Source organism: Falco naumanni, chromosome 3 (assembly GCF_017639655.2).
Source record: "Falco naumanni isolate bFalNau1 chromosome 3, bFalNau1.pat, whole genome shotgun sequence".
Lineage (NCBI taxonomy): Eukaryota > Metazoa > Chordata > Aves > Falconiformes > Falconidae > Falco > Falco naumanni.
The window spans coordinates 41,368,046-41,385,682 of NC_054056.1; the positions used below are offsets into that span (position 1 = coordinate 41,368,046).

Here is a 17,637-nt window from a genome sequence, read left to right on the forward strand (position 1 = left end):
CTATGGACAGTGCCCTGTTAAGCCAAACGGCTTAACCTTGTCTATGAAGACCATTATTTTCCATGTGTACAGACTGGATTAGATAAATTACCAGGTAGCTTCGTTCTGGGGTTCAACACGGAAACCACCTAGAGATGACAAATGCAGCTTTTTTAACTAAAACATCAGAGAGACAGCCTAATGACTTCGATTGTCCATTGCACCGATAATTAATTTAGGGAAATAAACACTCCTTCCTTCTCTACAAACCAAATTCTGTTTGTTGCATTTGGTTTTCTACTCAAAACAAGAGCTGAGGTAGCTTTTCCTGTAACAAAATCAACAGGCACACCAGAGGTCAGTTACTTTCAGAAATGGTCGTCCAGTCCCACAACCTTCTACTTTAGAAACCCCTGCTGTTACTCTCTCCCCTGTGGGCTTACTGGCTCTTGAAGAAGATATATCCCCCCCGCCAAGATTCCCATTTGCTTCTGGGGAAAAAAAACCCCCAAACCCAATTCACAAGATTTGGCATAACTATCGTGTATGAAGTTCCAATGGCTAGAAGTATCTGCCCATGACAGTCTGTATTCCCTCCCCAAATCTTATATATGTTTATCTATTTTACATGGCTACTTCAGATGTCTGAACACTGCACACATACATAGAAACACTAAGGAGAGATGCATGGAAGAGCACTGACTAATTTGTACAATAAGAAATGTGGTTAGAAACTGATCATTTTTCACAGGCCTTTAACAGGTGACGGGGAAAAAAATCAGCCCTGCGGCTGCCAGTGTCTCTCCAGATAAACAAACTCTGTAGTTTCTTCCAGGAGGAGTAACCGATGAGGAGGCTGCGATGAGGAGGCTGGCCATTCATACAAACGGTCAACAAAAACTTCCCATTTAGAAACAAGGCCAGATTTGGTCCTAATAAAAACAGCCTGGTAACTTAAGGGAAGGAAAGGTTCTCCTCCATCACAGACCACTACCTAGTTTAAGGTTTCGTTTGCATTCCACCCAGACTACACAGAGGTGGTAGCCATTTCGGCTGTCACTAGTCACCTCAGTCAAAGCACATCTAGGCTTCACTAATCATTCAGGTGCTCTCTGTGGTCAGTGGAAAGAGGAAGAGGCACTTCAGTGCAATTTCTCATCTGTAGTTCTGCTGCCCTAATCTCCACCCACATCTCCAACCAAGATGGTATGAATGTACTTCCCTATGTCACCAATGACTGGAGATACCCAGACATGCAACCCAAACGAGAGATTTAATTTTTATATAACTGTAGTTCACAGAAATAACTCCCACCTAAAGGCTGTCTAAAGGGGATCATATTTCTTGATACTGTGAAAAATTATGATATGCGGTTGCCTAGTATTACATACAATGATAAAGAGATCAGTGAATATAAAAAAGTATTACCTAAGATTTGCTAAGTGGTATTTGTTAGAAAGTTTTGTTTCAGTTTTACTACAGAATAAACTGAAAAGGCAAACAGATACAATTCTGTAAAGAAATTTTTATCCCTGCACGGAGCAACATAACTTTGGGTGGGCAGGAGCAGAGCACATGCAAAGGCCCTTCCCAAAACAGCACCTGCTGTTAATAAGTTGTTACATGAAGCAAGCAGCCACCTGAAAAGGTCTGTGAGCAGAAGGACAGTAAAAGACTGGGACTATCATGTCTACCTCAAATTAATCTGACAGCAGGGCTCTGATAACGTAAGGGTGATTAAACTCAATTCTAGGCCACAGCTCATATGTGACTTGTACATTGAGTTTGAGCCAACCACTGATAATAAGCATTCACAATACAAAGTCAGACACAAAAAGGTGAAGATTATCTTCAGCAAGAAATCCTAGTATCCCCCTCCAAAGTTAAAGACTTTCATCTCCACTTCTTGCAAGCTGAGATTTGAGAAAGGGTTGCCTGTAGCTGTAAAATACAACTATGCTGGATATGTTCATTAGTCTACATGCCACTTTCCAGCAGCCAAAAAAAAAAGCCACTGCATAGCAAATAATATGAAAAGCATGGATATTCCTACTGCTTGTCTGTTGTATGTAAACACCTCAAAGTTTGTATTGCATTAATGCCCACCTTTTATAATTCAATATGCAATCAACAGAGGTACTTAGTTCAGATATTGGTAGTTCAGCTGCAGCATACAAACCCAACTGGCAGTCATGTTAGGCAAAGTCAGATATGTCCTTCCCAAAATATTTTATTATGGTTGTACTGAACAATTGCTCCGCATAAAGAAATACTCTTCAATAACCTTTCCAAAGATCTGCTGAGTCACTGAAGGAGAACTGGCCTTGCAAAAGATTTGCACCAACAGAAATGGTTTTGTACACAAATAATGGAAGAAGTCCTTTCATATCAGGGTCAGAGTTCTGCATTGACAGGTAAGTCTAAGCCAAGCAATCTGAGCTACTATCAACTCAGACTTTAAATGAACTCAGTGAGACCTTACTGGTTTCAAATTCTATTTAAACCTAGTCTCACAATTTAAGAGAAAAATAATGTAGTTTCTACTTCCCTACATTTACAGATTTCAAAATAGAGTAACAAAGCAGTCCACCAAGAAAAGCAACTAATTCCTCTACACTCCACCAGTCCTCATACTGAAATACACTAAGCTGCACCTCCAGATACTTGGCAGTTACATGTTCAGAAAATACATAATCGTAGTAGAGATGAACTCAATTATGTAGAAAGCAGAGGTTGCTGTAAACTCATAAAGGAATGCACTCACTATGAATCATGTCTGGCACTAAAACCACTTTTTATTATTTTTGTTGGAATTTTATTGGTCTCCCCTTCCTTAATGGCTGCTATTTGAATGTAGGGAGATTAGCATTGCCAAAACTCTAGCTTAGGGGAAAAACAAGCCCTTTGCATGCACATCATCCTCAACCATTTTGCTAGACAAGAATCAGTTCACCACCGCAGCATTTACAGCTGCATGTTAGAGAAGGCTTAAGAAAGAGGCAAAGATGAAAAATCGATGCGAGCATGTTTACAGTGCTGTAAAATTTGTTTGACCATCTTCAGAATTACTAGATTATTTATTTGTTTAAGGGATAAAAGCAACATGTAGAAAGCCTTCTGTAAGGCTCATTCAGCTCCTTCATTATAATGGTTATACATCAACACAGCAGTCTTTCAACTTAGATCCGTTTGGACATTTGTTCGATGGATGAAGTGTGCTAGAGACACTCAAAGCCAGCATGCACTGCACAAGCCACTTCCCTACCCACTGAAAGACTCCACCATGCCCTCACCCTGTTTCACTTGCAAAATTCCCTGCTCCAGTTTAAATGCTCAAGGCTTCTCCTAGACAAAAAGTGACTTCTGGAGATTGCCCAAGGGCTATTCCATGCACATAAAGAGAGGGCAAGCTGTAATGAAACCTTACAGATGCAGCAGCTAGCGCAACCTTGGGCAGAGCACAAAGTTAATTTCTTGTTAGCCAGATCAGCTTGAAGTTTCTCTGTATTGCTTGAAGTGTTGCAATTACGTACTGCTCTAAGCTATGCTTAATTAGCCTTTAAGCAAATGCTCATTTGTAACCTGCATGCAGTGTAACGCAGAACTAAATGTTCACAGCAAGCAAAGGGAAATTACACTGAAGGTACAATTGCACAAATATAGCTGGCTGCCTCCTGGTTTTCCCTTCTTATTAATATCCTAGAAAATATTAAGAAATGTGTCACACTGTACAAATGCTTAGAAATATACATTCTCTATCCCTGGAGCTGAATGTGGTGCTCTCCTGCCTCCCCAGCTGACGAGCACTCTGTTCCCCATGCAGTCACGGCCTGTCCCTGCAGCCAATGGAAGATTTGGGATTTATATTACCTTTTTCATCTGTGCCGTCAAAAAAACCCAAAAAAGCCCCAAAACTCCACCCCAAAAAAAACAACTTGAAGCCCCAACAGACAAGGATGCAAATCATGATGAATAAGTAAGTATGCTCAAAGATAAACAAAAAGCATTAACAAAACTTTCACCAAATAGCATGTAAAATATTGACTGGATCCACATTCAGGAGTAAACCCCAGACTTGGTGCCTCTCATGAAGCCGACAGAAGAGGAAATTAATAGGAGGTTCTCAGATGTATTTAGAACCTTTTAAATGCTACAAGTGGAATGACAGTAGCTTCAAGCACAGCAAGGACATTTTTCAGCCAGACAACATTTGAGTCTGCTATCAGAGGACGCTCATTTGACAAGGCTGTAACACAGGAGGCAAGGCTCAGCCCCACCTGGACAAGCTTTACAAAGCTTTGCCAAGTTACTTTGTTAAAGTAAAAAATTCAAAGGTCAGCTGTGGAAAAAAAATCCATAGAACAAACCAAAATATAACGCTAAAAAATACTGTGACAATATCAAACACAAGGTTTTTACTTGCATGACTAGATGTTGTTATTCCTTAACATTAGCTTCAGTTCTTTGACTAATTAAGAGGGTGATCTTTATATGTTTAATGTCTATTTCTTTTCAAGCTGCTTCAGAAATATATTACAAGGTGTGTGACAGCACTGCAAGTAATCTTCTGATCTTCTCCTATATATTCATATAATATATATATATATACACACACACACACATACATGCACATACTTTAAACACTTAAACATAACACTAACCTGGAGTTTGGGAGAACTCAGTAAAAAGCACTCAAACTCAAGCGCACCAGGCATTTTTCAATGCTAAAACACAGGGTACACAACCTGATACCAGACACTTATCAAAGATCTTGTCTATAGCTTGTTCTACATAACTGCATACACTTGGGGAACGGGAATTGCTGCAAACATTTGTAAGGCTATTTATAAGGTCTGGAAATACGGTGGTTGGCTCACTTTCAGTGGATTTTAGTAAGCAACAGGGAAATAAGTGTGACCAGCAACAGCATGACAAGCAAGTTACTTCAGAGTAATTAGCTGCTCTTAACAGTTTGCAGGCAAGGATGAGCTCAAAAATGACTCAAAGAAGCCCAAGGGCAAATTGCCTATAAAATTAAATCCTGGTGTTTTACTATCAGGATGCTGTTGTTTAGCTTGGAATACTGTTTTCCATAATGTTTTGCACCTTATTTCTTTTTAGGGATGGCTTGTTCCTATTCTTCTTACCTGTTCTGGCAAGGATAGTAGGGAAATGTGATTTTTAAAGCTGAACCTAAAAGGTGAGAGGAGGAGCACATGCAAGGTCACCGCAGGGTGAGGTAGCCAACCTTCCCCTGTGGCTGCAGGGCACAGACATAACTCTTGGCACTGGAGGCCATTTCCTCCTGCTCAGGTCCTCTGTGGCTGCTGAGCATGCCCCAGCGAGCCTGACGCCTTCTGCAATGGCGTGGGCCATTCAGCACCCTCGTGCGGCTAGGGGTGATGCTCCTTGATGTCTGGATGGGCAGCGCATGCCACCGACACTGGGTGTGTGCAGGGTAAAGCGATGTCCTCAAAGTCCATAACTAAACAACCCCAAAAAGCAGAGCACTTCACTCTGGCCAGACAAGAGCTGGGCAGATAAAAGGGATCGCTGGGAAGACCTAGGTGCTCTAATGTGGCACCTGTTTGGTGAGAAACAAAAGCAGCTTTTCAAGGTCTCTCCCACTTTCACCCCCTTCCCCTGTGAAAACGCGCAGACCACCTGCTGCTTTGCTGTTAATGAAATTTCACTGGTAATGAGTCTGCTGAGACAAAGCTGCTTTACCCACATCCTCCAGAAACATCCCATGCTTAATACGGGATCTGAAATCCAAACTCCCAGCTGATAAGTCAACCCATTTTGCTTCCGAGTGGTATTCATTTCCCCCTCAGCAGCAGGAGAAAAACCAAACACTTATGGCATGAAGCATAATGAAGAAGTTTCCAGCTCCGTTGCTTCCTGAAATGCAGCAGGAGAAACCGGCTCCAGTAACCCTGGCAGCAGCAGGGTCTACCACTGGAGAGAATAAGCAATCCTAATGCCAACACAGAAACATGACGTGGCTTTTGTGAATCAGTGATGGCTTGCCTTTTAACAAGTCCAGATTAAACTCATTTTTATAGAAGTTTTGCAAATGATGTTCAGATTACAGGCAGGCTGGAAGCAAAGATTGAAGGTACTTACATTAATTAAACAAAATCACTTTTTAGTACAGTAATTCTGTACTCCTATTAGGAGAAAGAATAATACAATAAGAGTTTTATAGCAGTAAGAAGACTATAAATCAGAGCACAGAGAATTGAAACTCATCCCACAATGATTCAATTAACTCAGTGGTATTATTCTAATGCAAAAATGTTATTAAATTCCAACTGACATCCCCTCTGTTTAGGAAACGGAACAAAACCTTATCTGCCAGTTCTGCAGCAATGCATAAACATCCCATTACCACACCACTGAACTTGAAAGTTCATTCTTCCCCTGCACGTCCACACACAACCACCAAGTAAGTGAAGACAGACATTTCAAACAGATTTCCATTTCAAATGTGGGCACAGTTCACTGTCCAGGTAATCACAGCAATCCCAAAGAAGCCTTTTCCATGCTGTGAACAAACAGCGTTACTTCTGATACTTAAGCAATCACTGTGTGGATGGTTTGGAAACGAACAAACTGAACACTGGGCTTTGCCTTCCACCCCTAGATGTAGATGCCAGCAAGCAAGCAAAAAATTGGGCCTCTTCCCAGTCCTGCAGTACATATGTCCACAGCGCTGACTGGGGGATTACCTGCCGCTCGGCTCTGCAAGGGCTGCCTCAGCTCACAAAGGACCCCGTGATTAGCTCACCTACCGACCGCTGGCAACAACATTGGGCTGCAAGGTCGTGCAGGGTACACAGCAGAGGCTCTAACCTGTAAGTTTAGATATATATGTATCTTTTTAATATATCTATCTATATATTTATTTTATATATATAAAATATAGATATAGATAATTTTAATAAAAATATAGATAAAAAATATATTTTAAATAAAAATATAAAATAACTTTCTTGCATCTGTCCTACTAGGCAGCAGAGGTCCGAAAAGGTTTCTGCCCAAAATGTTGGAAGCTGACATGAACTCACACCTTGAATCCACGCAGCACAGATGGCAAAGAGAGCCAAGACTCAGCGCAGCAATTCTCACCGTGCGACTCCTTAAAGGCCATCACTATAAAGTTATGACATCCCTAATAGATCTCAATCATTTATTTACAGTATAATTACAGTTAACCAATATAGTTCTGGGTTGTTTTTTTTTTTCTTAATTCCCTACTGCACTGATGTTTACACCCCAACCCACTCCTGCTTGCCTTGCTAGGCACAGAGAGAATCAGAATTTCCCTCATGTTGTTTTCCCATTTTCCCCCTGCACTCTCAGCCTAATAGCTTCTTAATTCTGTCAATTCCCAATCAAAGTGCAGAACACTGAAGTTACATTCTCACTGTGCCATTAATAAAATATAGCAAGAATAATGTCGCACAACAAAATTGTGCAAGGGCACACCTTACCAAGATGCGCACACGAAAATTTGGTGTGAATACACTAATGTACAGCTACTGCAGCATATAGTACAGACTGCTCAGTATTTATACACGACAGCCCTAAAGGTTAATTGCCAACCACATTACTACTGTAAACCAGTTTTTAAAACAACTGCAAGTGTTACTGTGTGGCTAAACACCTGGTGGGGCTACCAGCACATGTGCAGCAGGAGAGGTTTGAGTTGGGCTGGTCCCGTGCTGGAGCGTGCCAGACCCCCCTTGGCCGGGCAACGCATCCCCCAGCGCGCTGCCGCCAGTCCTGACCACGCAGCCCTCCTCTCAGCACGCTCCTGCTGCAGGAGCATTGCTCACGGGCAGGGAGCCAAAATGCTCCTGGGAGCAGGGCCAGGTTTGTGTCATTAAAAACAAAAAATCCCAACAAATAACATACTTTTGGGTTTGAGCGTGAGATGCCCTTAGTATTTCCAGTAATTCATGTTGGGACTGTAACTACTGTTCTGGCACTTTCCAAACAAGAATGAAGAGACTAATTTTTTTCTACCACCAAGCTTCTTGCTGTAACAGGCATGAAGAAGGAGAAACAGCAGCTCTTGACTTGGTGCTGATCCCCGTCCCTAGCTGACCAGGTGCAGGGCTCCAGCCAAAGAGCCTGCAGACCCACTGACAGCCCCGTGCTAACAGCGCTGAGGACTGCCTGTCTTTAGCTTCGTCCAGCAGACTCGTTACCCTTCAGTCGCTCGTTACTCTTCTTCAGTAACGAGCAAGTGAGACCTTCAGAGCCATGTGACCTCACCCCTCCCTGATTTCTTCGGGAGCAACGGGACGTGTTCGCGTGACACGGGGGACAAGATGATAAGTAATGCAACATCTTTCCCACACTGTCCATCAAATTTAGCTCATTTAAGTCAGGAAAGTGTTATTTCTCCAAATGAGAGAGAGGCACTCAGGGAAGTGCAAGGCCTGTTTTCACACCATGAGATCACAGTGCCGCAGCAGAGCCCTGATCTTTCCCAATTTTTCCCAAACACAATTGCAACTTTCTTAAAAAAGGGCATCCAAGTTAAACGTGCCACAGAGAAATCTATGTATGATTTATTTATTTAGCTTAAGAGCCTTGCTTTGAAGCAAGACTTGAGAGAAACAACATGATAGATCATGGCAGACACCCATGAAAACCTGTATTTCAAAGTAGGGCCAAAGCGAGTGCCTAGACCTGGACCTAAGGAATTGTCCAGATTAATCCAGCTACAGGATTTGGCCTGTTTAGAAAAACTGAAGTCACGTTGACTCAACCTGATGTCAGTATTCATTTTCAAACTGTCTTGTTGCTAAAGGTTATTCAACTACAGGATTAAGTACAAAATTTGCTGTCATACATGTAAAAATCTAACTTAGTATGTAAAGATTTCATTATACAAAAGTTTGTATTTTTACACAGCTTTTCTTTCGGAAATCAACATCCTTGTCTTCAAAAAAGCCAATATAAAAGTTTTACAGGATGAAAAATTTTTAAAAGCTGCATCATAACATGTAATAAAAAATTTAAAACCAAGAACTGTTTACATGAGTTCCCTTGAAAGGTAACTAAATCTGGAAAAAAGAATAGCATTAATTCATACCCATTTATGAATTTAATTTGCTAGAAAAGAGTAAATAATTTTGGTACATCAAACTGCTATTTGGAAGTTTGCCTGGGCTGTATAGAAGGGGGATGTGAGAAATTTGCCCTATTTTTACAGTTGAAAGCTTCATTGACTCACACAAGATTCTTTAGCCTAATATCCTGTGGCATTGCAGTGACCTACATGTAATTATTGCATGCTTTTTCCAAAATATTTGTACACAACCAGAAATTATAACCTAAGTTACCAACCAATTCTTAGTTTATACCAGCAACACAAAGATGGACTTCAATTAGTGGTAACCTAGCTGTCTGATGTTTTTAGTGATCTTTTGGACAATGTTCAGTCTTGGTTTGGTGTAGTTTTATGGTTTCCATTTTTCTTAGACAAACACATTTATCCTGTTAAGTAAATTATGTTTTAAAAACTTTCAGCTGTCCCTTCGCCCAGCTTACAATCACTGCCCCCCTCAGACATGGGGTGATCTCGTGTTTGTAGGTGCGCATGTGGAAGATGTGGAGTAAAGGGAGAGGAAAAAATACCAAACAGTCTTGCAACATCCCATGGTGTCACCCAGAAAATGGCCTTCCTGCTCCTGTCTTTGCCTGCCCTTCCCAGCATGGAAAGTAGGAGTGCTTACATGCTCACAGAGGTCTGCTGAATTTTATCCCAGCTCATGGTTGGGCTCCATGGTGAGAGGCAGATGGGTGGTACTTAAGAGGACAGAGAGGCACATGATGGAGGAGGAAACACTTGGACATGCACTGATCAGGTAGCTCCTCTCCCCATCAGCCTCCTGCTGCCCAAGCTCATGAACAACGCTGCTCTCAACTCGGGAACTTAAGAGCTTTCTGGCAGCTACTGCTTGAAGGGTCATACTTTCTCCAAACACAAGACACGTGAGGGGTCTCGCTCACCACACCAGTAGTTGAAGTAGCTACTGACTCAACAGCACAGCTACTTTTTGCCCAGGTACTCACCAACCGGATGACTACGTTACTAAAATTTTAGTGGTGCCAATTTTTACAGAATCATGTGCCGTTCACTATCAACAGGTTGATGTCTAACATTTCTCACAGTAAAACTTAGCTCAAAGTGGGCTGTTTCCACCTGCAGAACTGTAATGAAGGATCATAGTGCTGAACTCCCAAGAGGCATATAGATGTTTAATTAGAAGTCATTTCTTAACCTCTACCATCAGATGTCTTTGGTCATACAACCATATTAGCCCAGACCTCACCACTGTGAAAGTTGCACTGTGCAGGATAGCCTTTGAAATGTAATCTAAAGGTTCACAGTTATTTCTCCGTGAAGTCTTTCACTGCTAAATTATGTGTCAGTTACTCAACCTGCCTATGTGCTTCAAAAAAAGAAAAAAAAAAGTATCAACAAAATGTGTTATTTTAGGCTTTTTTCCTAAACCAGAGAAGATTACCCAAAGTCAAATATAAACCCCAAAATCTGCAATGATTTTGTAAGCCTCACATTCCAGTTTTACCTCACAGATTATTATACTGATGCTGCCATTAAATGACTATCTCATTTGCTTACACATGCTCTTAGTGTTGTGCTCGTACAGAAGACCCGTTATTTTTCACTGTTCTCTGTCTTCTGGGAAGCAGGTGCTGTACGCTCCTGCAGCCATCAGCTTGAAAAGCAGTATTTAGTGCCTGATTGGCAGCAGAGCTAGAGGTGGCATACTGCTTCCTGCTGTGGTGAAATAGGTATCATTACCTAACAGAGCTCAGAAAATATATTAAAAATATTATTCCCGATATGTGCACTTTTTAGAGTAAGATAATTAAAATGCTTCCTCATCACATGAAAAAAAACCACACTTCTACCACAAGGAAAGAAAACATCTACCACAAAAAAGTAAGAAAAGTTTATTATAGCTATTTTTCACTGCTTTACTGCTTTTACCTTTCTTTGCTGAGCCAAGAAAGAGCATGAAACAAATGCAGAGCAGTGCATAAGCAATGTTACGAACCACTTGTTAAAAAAGTGGTGGTAACTGCATGAAAAAAATAGGGGAAAGGATCAGAGGCATCCTAACAAGACTTGCATGTCTCAAGCTCTAGCTATGTGATTAACATTTTGCATATGAGAAAAGGCGACATCCATTCTTTGAGCTGCAAATATAATTCAAGCTTTATGATCTGAAAGGTCCTTTACTCACTCTTTCATTTATACACGCATGTTTTTCCAAAAAAGAACAATATACTGGTAAAGTTTTAATTTAGTAAAACTTGGACAGAGCTGGCATTTCTTTATGCACAAGGTCTAACAACGTGACATGAGACTCTTCTGTGTTTAACCTGACTGGATCTTTACACTCCTCTTGCATGACCACTACTAGGTTTTATCATTGCTGAGTTGTATTTCAAAATTATTAAAAAAAAAACCCATAAGGCTGAGCTGTTCTAAGAGGAACAATAGAAATGACACTTCCTTTCTCTTGAAGTCATATCAGATATCCCAGCTTCCCAGTGATCCTCCACTGGTTCACACAGTCAGCAAACAAAATATCTGCTCCTTTCTGAAATCCACTAAGTCTACGTTAACCTGGGTCCCTCTCAAGTCCCCTAGATATGAGCTGACCAAAAGCAACGTTTCCTCCACGCCATGCGTATGCCGTGATGCCCTGTGTGATCAGAGCTGCAGCACTGCTGCCTGGAACTGCTATTTGCCTATCTACCCACACATGCCTGAGAAGCACGAAGGGAATTACTTTTTACAAACACCTCATATATCCCATGTAATCAGAATGGCTCATTCCAATCCCCATTTTAATCCTTGTTTATAACCTGCAAGGAGAGAACCTGAAATTAAGCATCATTATGTTTAACCTCGGTTTGCATTTAATGTTGTATTTGTATTTTTCTTAAAACACAGCTCATTTTCACTAACAGCCAGCCATATTTTTTAAAATTATGAAGTAAAATTTAGGGAAAAAATCCATTTTATTCTGTCTTTTTAGCCATCTTCTAACATACATTAAAAGATTTACTTAATATGTGCTGTTAAACCACTGGTTTCTAAATTCCATTGAAAACTGACACACAGATCACTGAGGTTCTTAAGGCTTTACAGAGTGATCTTTAGCGTGCTTTGATTAATTTCAGTAAAACATAAACTGAAAACACAAAAGAAACCCTGAAACTGGGGAATATTTGGAAATGTAACGCAGGTTTGTCGGCAACTTCAGTTTGCCTCAGGAAGGCAGCTATGCTGTCCTGTCGGTACTTGGTTTGTCTCCCCAGAGTCAGGCGAGCACTGCCCACAAAACCGCCTCTCTGCTTAGCCAGTACCCAGGCCTTTGATGAGGTCCTGCTAATTTCCTGAGGGGGTGACTCAGTTTCTTCCCCTAGGGCATTATTCAGTTATCTGTCCATCTTGTTCTTGTCAGAAATACAGTAAAACCAGTGAAGACGCACTGTGCCTTTCAAGTAAGCAGACAGCTGTTTATGGTGATGTGAAGCAACACAGAAGATGCGAGAATGCACATCAGGGCCTACTGCTTGTAGCTGAACTATCCATCCAAACCCTTTTATCAGTCTGGGCAGACGTAGGAGCTACTTACAAACTAACTCAGCAGTGACACAGAACATTGTGATATTTTTGGGAACACAAGCACAGAACTGTTCTAAGCCAACAGCCAGTAAGAGCGACCCATCTTTTCAACCCCATGCAGGTCAGCACAGTCTACAAAACACAAGGTTTCTGAGCCCAGCTTCGGTCTTCAAACATGCTCAAGGACTGATACAAAACAAGACAGTTGTTCCTTAAGAGAGTGGAGCTGGACAGAGAAGAAAAATTACTTGCAGTGTCACTTGAGGTTATCACTCCAGACCATGCGAGAGGTCTGTCTATGCTGTCTTCACTGCCAAGAACCCAGAGAGGCACTCAACCAGCTTTCCGTGATACAGTGCTCGCCTTAAGTCCCATTACAAGGAGCTGTGCCTAGATACATGCTCTAAGAGGACAATTTTGCTTTTTGAGCAGCTGCACGAAAACCAGCAAAATAAAGCAGCACCATGTCCTTAAAGAAAACAGCTGTTCAGTGTTTCTGTGACACCTGGAATATGTAGTATAACATGCACAGATCCTCCTCCAACTCTAAGCTAATCAACTTGACTCCTGAAATAATAAGTCATTACCTTGGATAACAAAATCTGAAAGATATTAGGCATTACCGCTTCATTCACAACATGCACATACATGGAAGAGACTTGTTTCATTTTTACACTTCAGACTTACAAACCTTTTAAAAAAGGTCTGAAGCCTGTTTGAAGACACTCTCTTGGCCAGAGCTGCCCTACTCACAGACAAACCCTACAAGTGTTTCTACTTATCCAGAAACTTTCTTTCTGCCTTCAAACTACAACAGTACACTGATGGTTTGAACATGAATGGATGACCCAAAGCTTCATCCCATACTTACATGCTTACTAGCAGGTTGACTCTGAGGTAAAGATCCAGGGGCCAGCACTGGAGAGCTTGCAGGGCTACAAAGTTCTGGAAAGGGATTTGGGATGGCCGGCAAAGATGACGTTCTGAATTGCTGCTCTTCTTCTTGAAGACGCCTATAAACACAGAAACACTAAGCATTAAGAGGAACAAACTGGCATCACTAGACCTGGATCTCCTGCCCCACCATTTACAATAATGGTACTAAAGCAAAGGAATCAAACCCACTCTTTTTTAGAAAGAACAACTACTATACAGTTACAGCAACCGCAAGCACAAAGTACGTAATTGCATGTGAAAAATGACCAGTCAGGTAACTATGCTTGTTTTGTTGCTTGTAACTTGATTACTTGGGTAACTGTGCAAATAAAGTAAACAAGTATCTGTGTGTACTCGCTGTTGTAAGCAACAGCTTACAAGCTTAAGCTCTGTGTGCCAGAAAGTCAGTTAAGCTCTTCCAAACCAGTGTGAATCAGGAGAACATAACAACAGTCACTTGGAGCCAAATTCCACATAGGTCTGCAAATGAAGGTGTACACCTGTAAAGTCTCTTAAGCTGAGGCTGAAACCAGTATTGTCACCTCACTACAATACCAGATTCCATCTCCAAGCAACCATCTCAGCATTTCCTGGAGAAACAGATATGCAAAGACTCAGCCTAAGCAATAAACTGCAATTACACCCTCCCACCTCATGCCAGTTGTACGGTTACCGTTCAGGCAAGTAAGTTTGCATCTCCTGAGATACACCTCATGAGCCCACGTAGGACCAACAGGGTTTCATGTCCCAGTTTACAATACACCAGTGCTGCCCACACCAACGAAAGGAAAACTAAAGCCAACCAGTTGCCACAGAAAAGCTTGAAAAGATCTAAGACCCGTTCATGACCACCCAGATTGCTTTAGGTTTCCCTACTCCTAGGGTATCACTATTGAAGAGGGACTACATGACTCTGCTGCAGGATGGCCTGCAACGCCTTGGCAGAAGGCACCATCTAGTGGCAATTCTGGAATTTTCCAGAGACAAGCAACTGGATTTGAAATGTGCATCATCAGAAACTCAGTTTGCTCTCATTTTTTCCCATGCCTTCAGCAAGCAGAGCCTTCTTAACAGAGCTGCCTGGGAGACAACTGCTGGGTTTGCCTCTGGCAGCGTGTCCCACTCTGGCCATGCGCACTGTCTCTGCCTGTACCAGAACCTGGGGGCTGATAAAATAAATACTGGGAAATCTGCTCCGCAGGTAACTATCCCGCAATTTAGTTGCCTTGGTGTTCCACGAATGAGCCTTACAGATTTGTGGTTTTGCTATAAATAGCAGGTTCCAACCATAACTATGAGCCATACTAACAACTACTTGACCTGCTTGACTGTTTTTGTGTGCTATCCATGTGTGCACTGCCCTACAGCACAGGGTAAAGGAGGGTGTAAGATTTCTTCAGCCCAGTAGACTTTTATCAAGCAGCTGTGCTCTGTATTGCAAGTTTTGGACTGACCATTACAAGAAGTGGAACTACAGACTCTACACAACTAGAAAAGGTGTGGTTTTCTTAAAATGAAAACTCACTATGCTGTACTGTGCTCTGCCTATACTGCTGGAGCGCATCATTTATTTAATGACTGACACACATATAAAACCGTGCTCTTAAGAGAATTATCACAGTCAACCATTCTGTTCTGGCTGCAGAAAAGATGCAGCCATCCCCTTCTATGCGGGTCTAGATAACCTTGCACAGAAGTTCCACCATTATTTTCTTTAATAATAAACACATGATGTTCTTGTGCATATGGAAGTAGAGAGTTCAGAAAGGCAGTGTTCTCAAAAAAGAGCTGCTAAGTTTCCAAATGCCAAAAATAGTTTAAATGAAGTGTTTTGATTGAGATATTTACAAAACATCGACAGTTAATAGTAGTCTAGAGAGTGCATTTTTTAGAACAGCCCTATTCAAGGTTAAATATTAAATACTTGTAAAAATGATTGCATCATTAACTGACTTGGTTGTATTGCAGTTACTGTGTAGTACCCATTCACAGAGAAAAGCTGCCTGTCTTAAGAATACCAGTCCTATAGGAAATATATCAGCGTAAAGAACTAGGAGGAGCAACCTTTTCCAAATCTGGGATTTTTCTTTTATTAGCATTACTTCTCAATTCCTTTGGAGCAGACACCATTAAATAGGAAGAAAGGAAAACTCCAAATCTCTCCAATTCAGGCAATTTACTTACTTGTGCTTACAGGAGCTTTTTTTCCTCCTGCTGCCTAAAAAGATTTTAAGAATCTCAGCATCAGCTATAGACTCTCCCATCACCACCAAGAATATTCCACTTGAAGCTTGAATTCAAGCCCCCATCCTGACAACAGGGAGAGACAACATAAACTTTTCTTTTTTTAGAATAACTCACCTAATGCACTCAAGTGAAAGAGCTGAAAGTGCTCTAGGAAGAACAGTTAAATAACTATGGATGTGCTCCTTTTTAGTTTGTCTTGGACTGTTCAGGAAACCTCCACGAAGACAGGTATTTTTTTGTATATCAAACCTAGCTGATTGCACCCTCACCTACCTACATGATCTCTTTATGTTTTATAAAACCAAGAAGCTGTCAGTAGGTACCATACTTGAGAGAACAGTTTTTAACAGTCTGGAAATAAATCCAAATATGGACAGTTTCTGCAAATTGGTACTAATGATACACTTCTACATGTCTGCTACTACAGATACATCAAACCTTGGTTAAAAAAAGAGTGAAAATGTTGCATTTTAAAATTTTACAGAATACATGGAAAAATTATGTCCTTCACCTACATGGTACATCTTTTTTCCTATGAAGAAGTCCAGCCTACCACTACTAGGCTCCTACTGAAGTTCAATCAGCTATTTTACAACATAGTTCTTTTGAAGGTATTCAAGACAACTTTAACAAAAAGGAGGCGAGTCCCTTGCTCCTACCTGACTGCCATAATGCGCACTGGCTGAGACCGCTGCACCTTCTGTCTTGGAGACATGGGCTGCAGCGCGCCAGATCCTGAGGACGGCAACTGACTGCGGTTGAGCTGACCATTTTGAAGGAGTGGTGTGGTTTCCGACTGCATACTGCATGTAGAGTATAAACTTTCAAATGAGGAATTCATGTCATTTACCAAAGCTTCTAGGTCCACATCGTCATCTGAAAAACAAAATAAAGGCAGTGTAACACATCTGGAAGTCCCAGATAAAAGAAGTCTGGAAAGACCAAAGACTAAGTTTCAGTGAAGTTATCACATAACTGTATCAGTATATTTTTTACAGTGCAGATTTTTATTGCAGAAATAATTTATTTATTTTAGAGCAGAAAAATGCAGCTAATAACAGCCAGTGCTGGTTATTTATTTTGTCTTCCTTGGTGAAAAGCTATACTGACACAGAATGAAATACTTCTACTATAGTATTTACTATATATATAAAAAACACCAAAATTTGGTAGGGTCTTTAATAATGTCAACACTAACATGAAGCACCACTTCACTTGCTGATAAACTGACAAACATTTCAAAAGTGTATCACATACAAATACCTCAGTTCAGCTTGTCAATGTATCAAGTTCAGATTGTCAAACGCTGTAATAAAAACTTTGCAAGATGCAATAATTTAGAAGAAAATAAAACAAGACTGTTGCAGAAGTCAATAGGTGGAAGACACACTCCTCTGCTGTACATATCGGAAAGTGATCATTATAGGTTGTTAAAAATCCCATCTGTATTTCTGCATATTTTTGTGATACAGTGTTTTGAAAGGCAATGCAAGCTTTTAGCTATCACTCCAAGGACTTTTTCTAAAGATCTGTATCGTTGCTTTTTCAACATGATAGAGACCCTTCTACCTTAAAGGGCTCAATGTAAATCAACCAGGGATGTGGTGTGGGTGGTTGGAGGAACATCAGCCCTTAAAAAGTGCATCAACCTTTCTATATATGCCATCTTACCTCACAGTAAATAAATAGCGTGTGCTCATTCATTCCTCCTTAACAATCATAATTACTCTGCAAGACAACAAAACTCTGCAAGCCCTTTGCACTAACCACTCTCTGAACTCCTATTGCAG

At 41.0% G+C, this 17,637-nt stretch overlaps 1 protein-coding gene across 5 annotated transcripts in view; it reads right to left on the minus strand.

The window, feature by feature from the left end:
- Positions 1 to 17,637, minus strand: part of GRB10 (growth factor receptor bound protein 10) — a 149,086-nt gene that overhangs the window by 41,886 nt on the left and 89,563 nt on the right. For all 5 annotated transcript variants that reach the window (XM_040586472.1, XM_040586469.1, XM_040586471.1 and 2 more), the window contains 2 exons: positions 16,507 to 16,723; positions 13,536 to 13,677 (listed from right to left, as the gene is read on the minus strand). In XM_040586472.1, the coding sequence (XP_040442406.1) occupies positions 13,536 to 13,677; positions 16,507 to 16,723 (359 nt within the window). The remainder of the gene's footprint in view (positions 1 to 13,535; positions 13,678 to 16,506; positions 16,724 to 17,637) is intronic.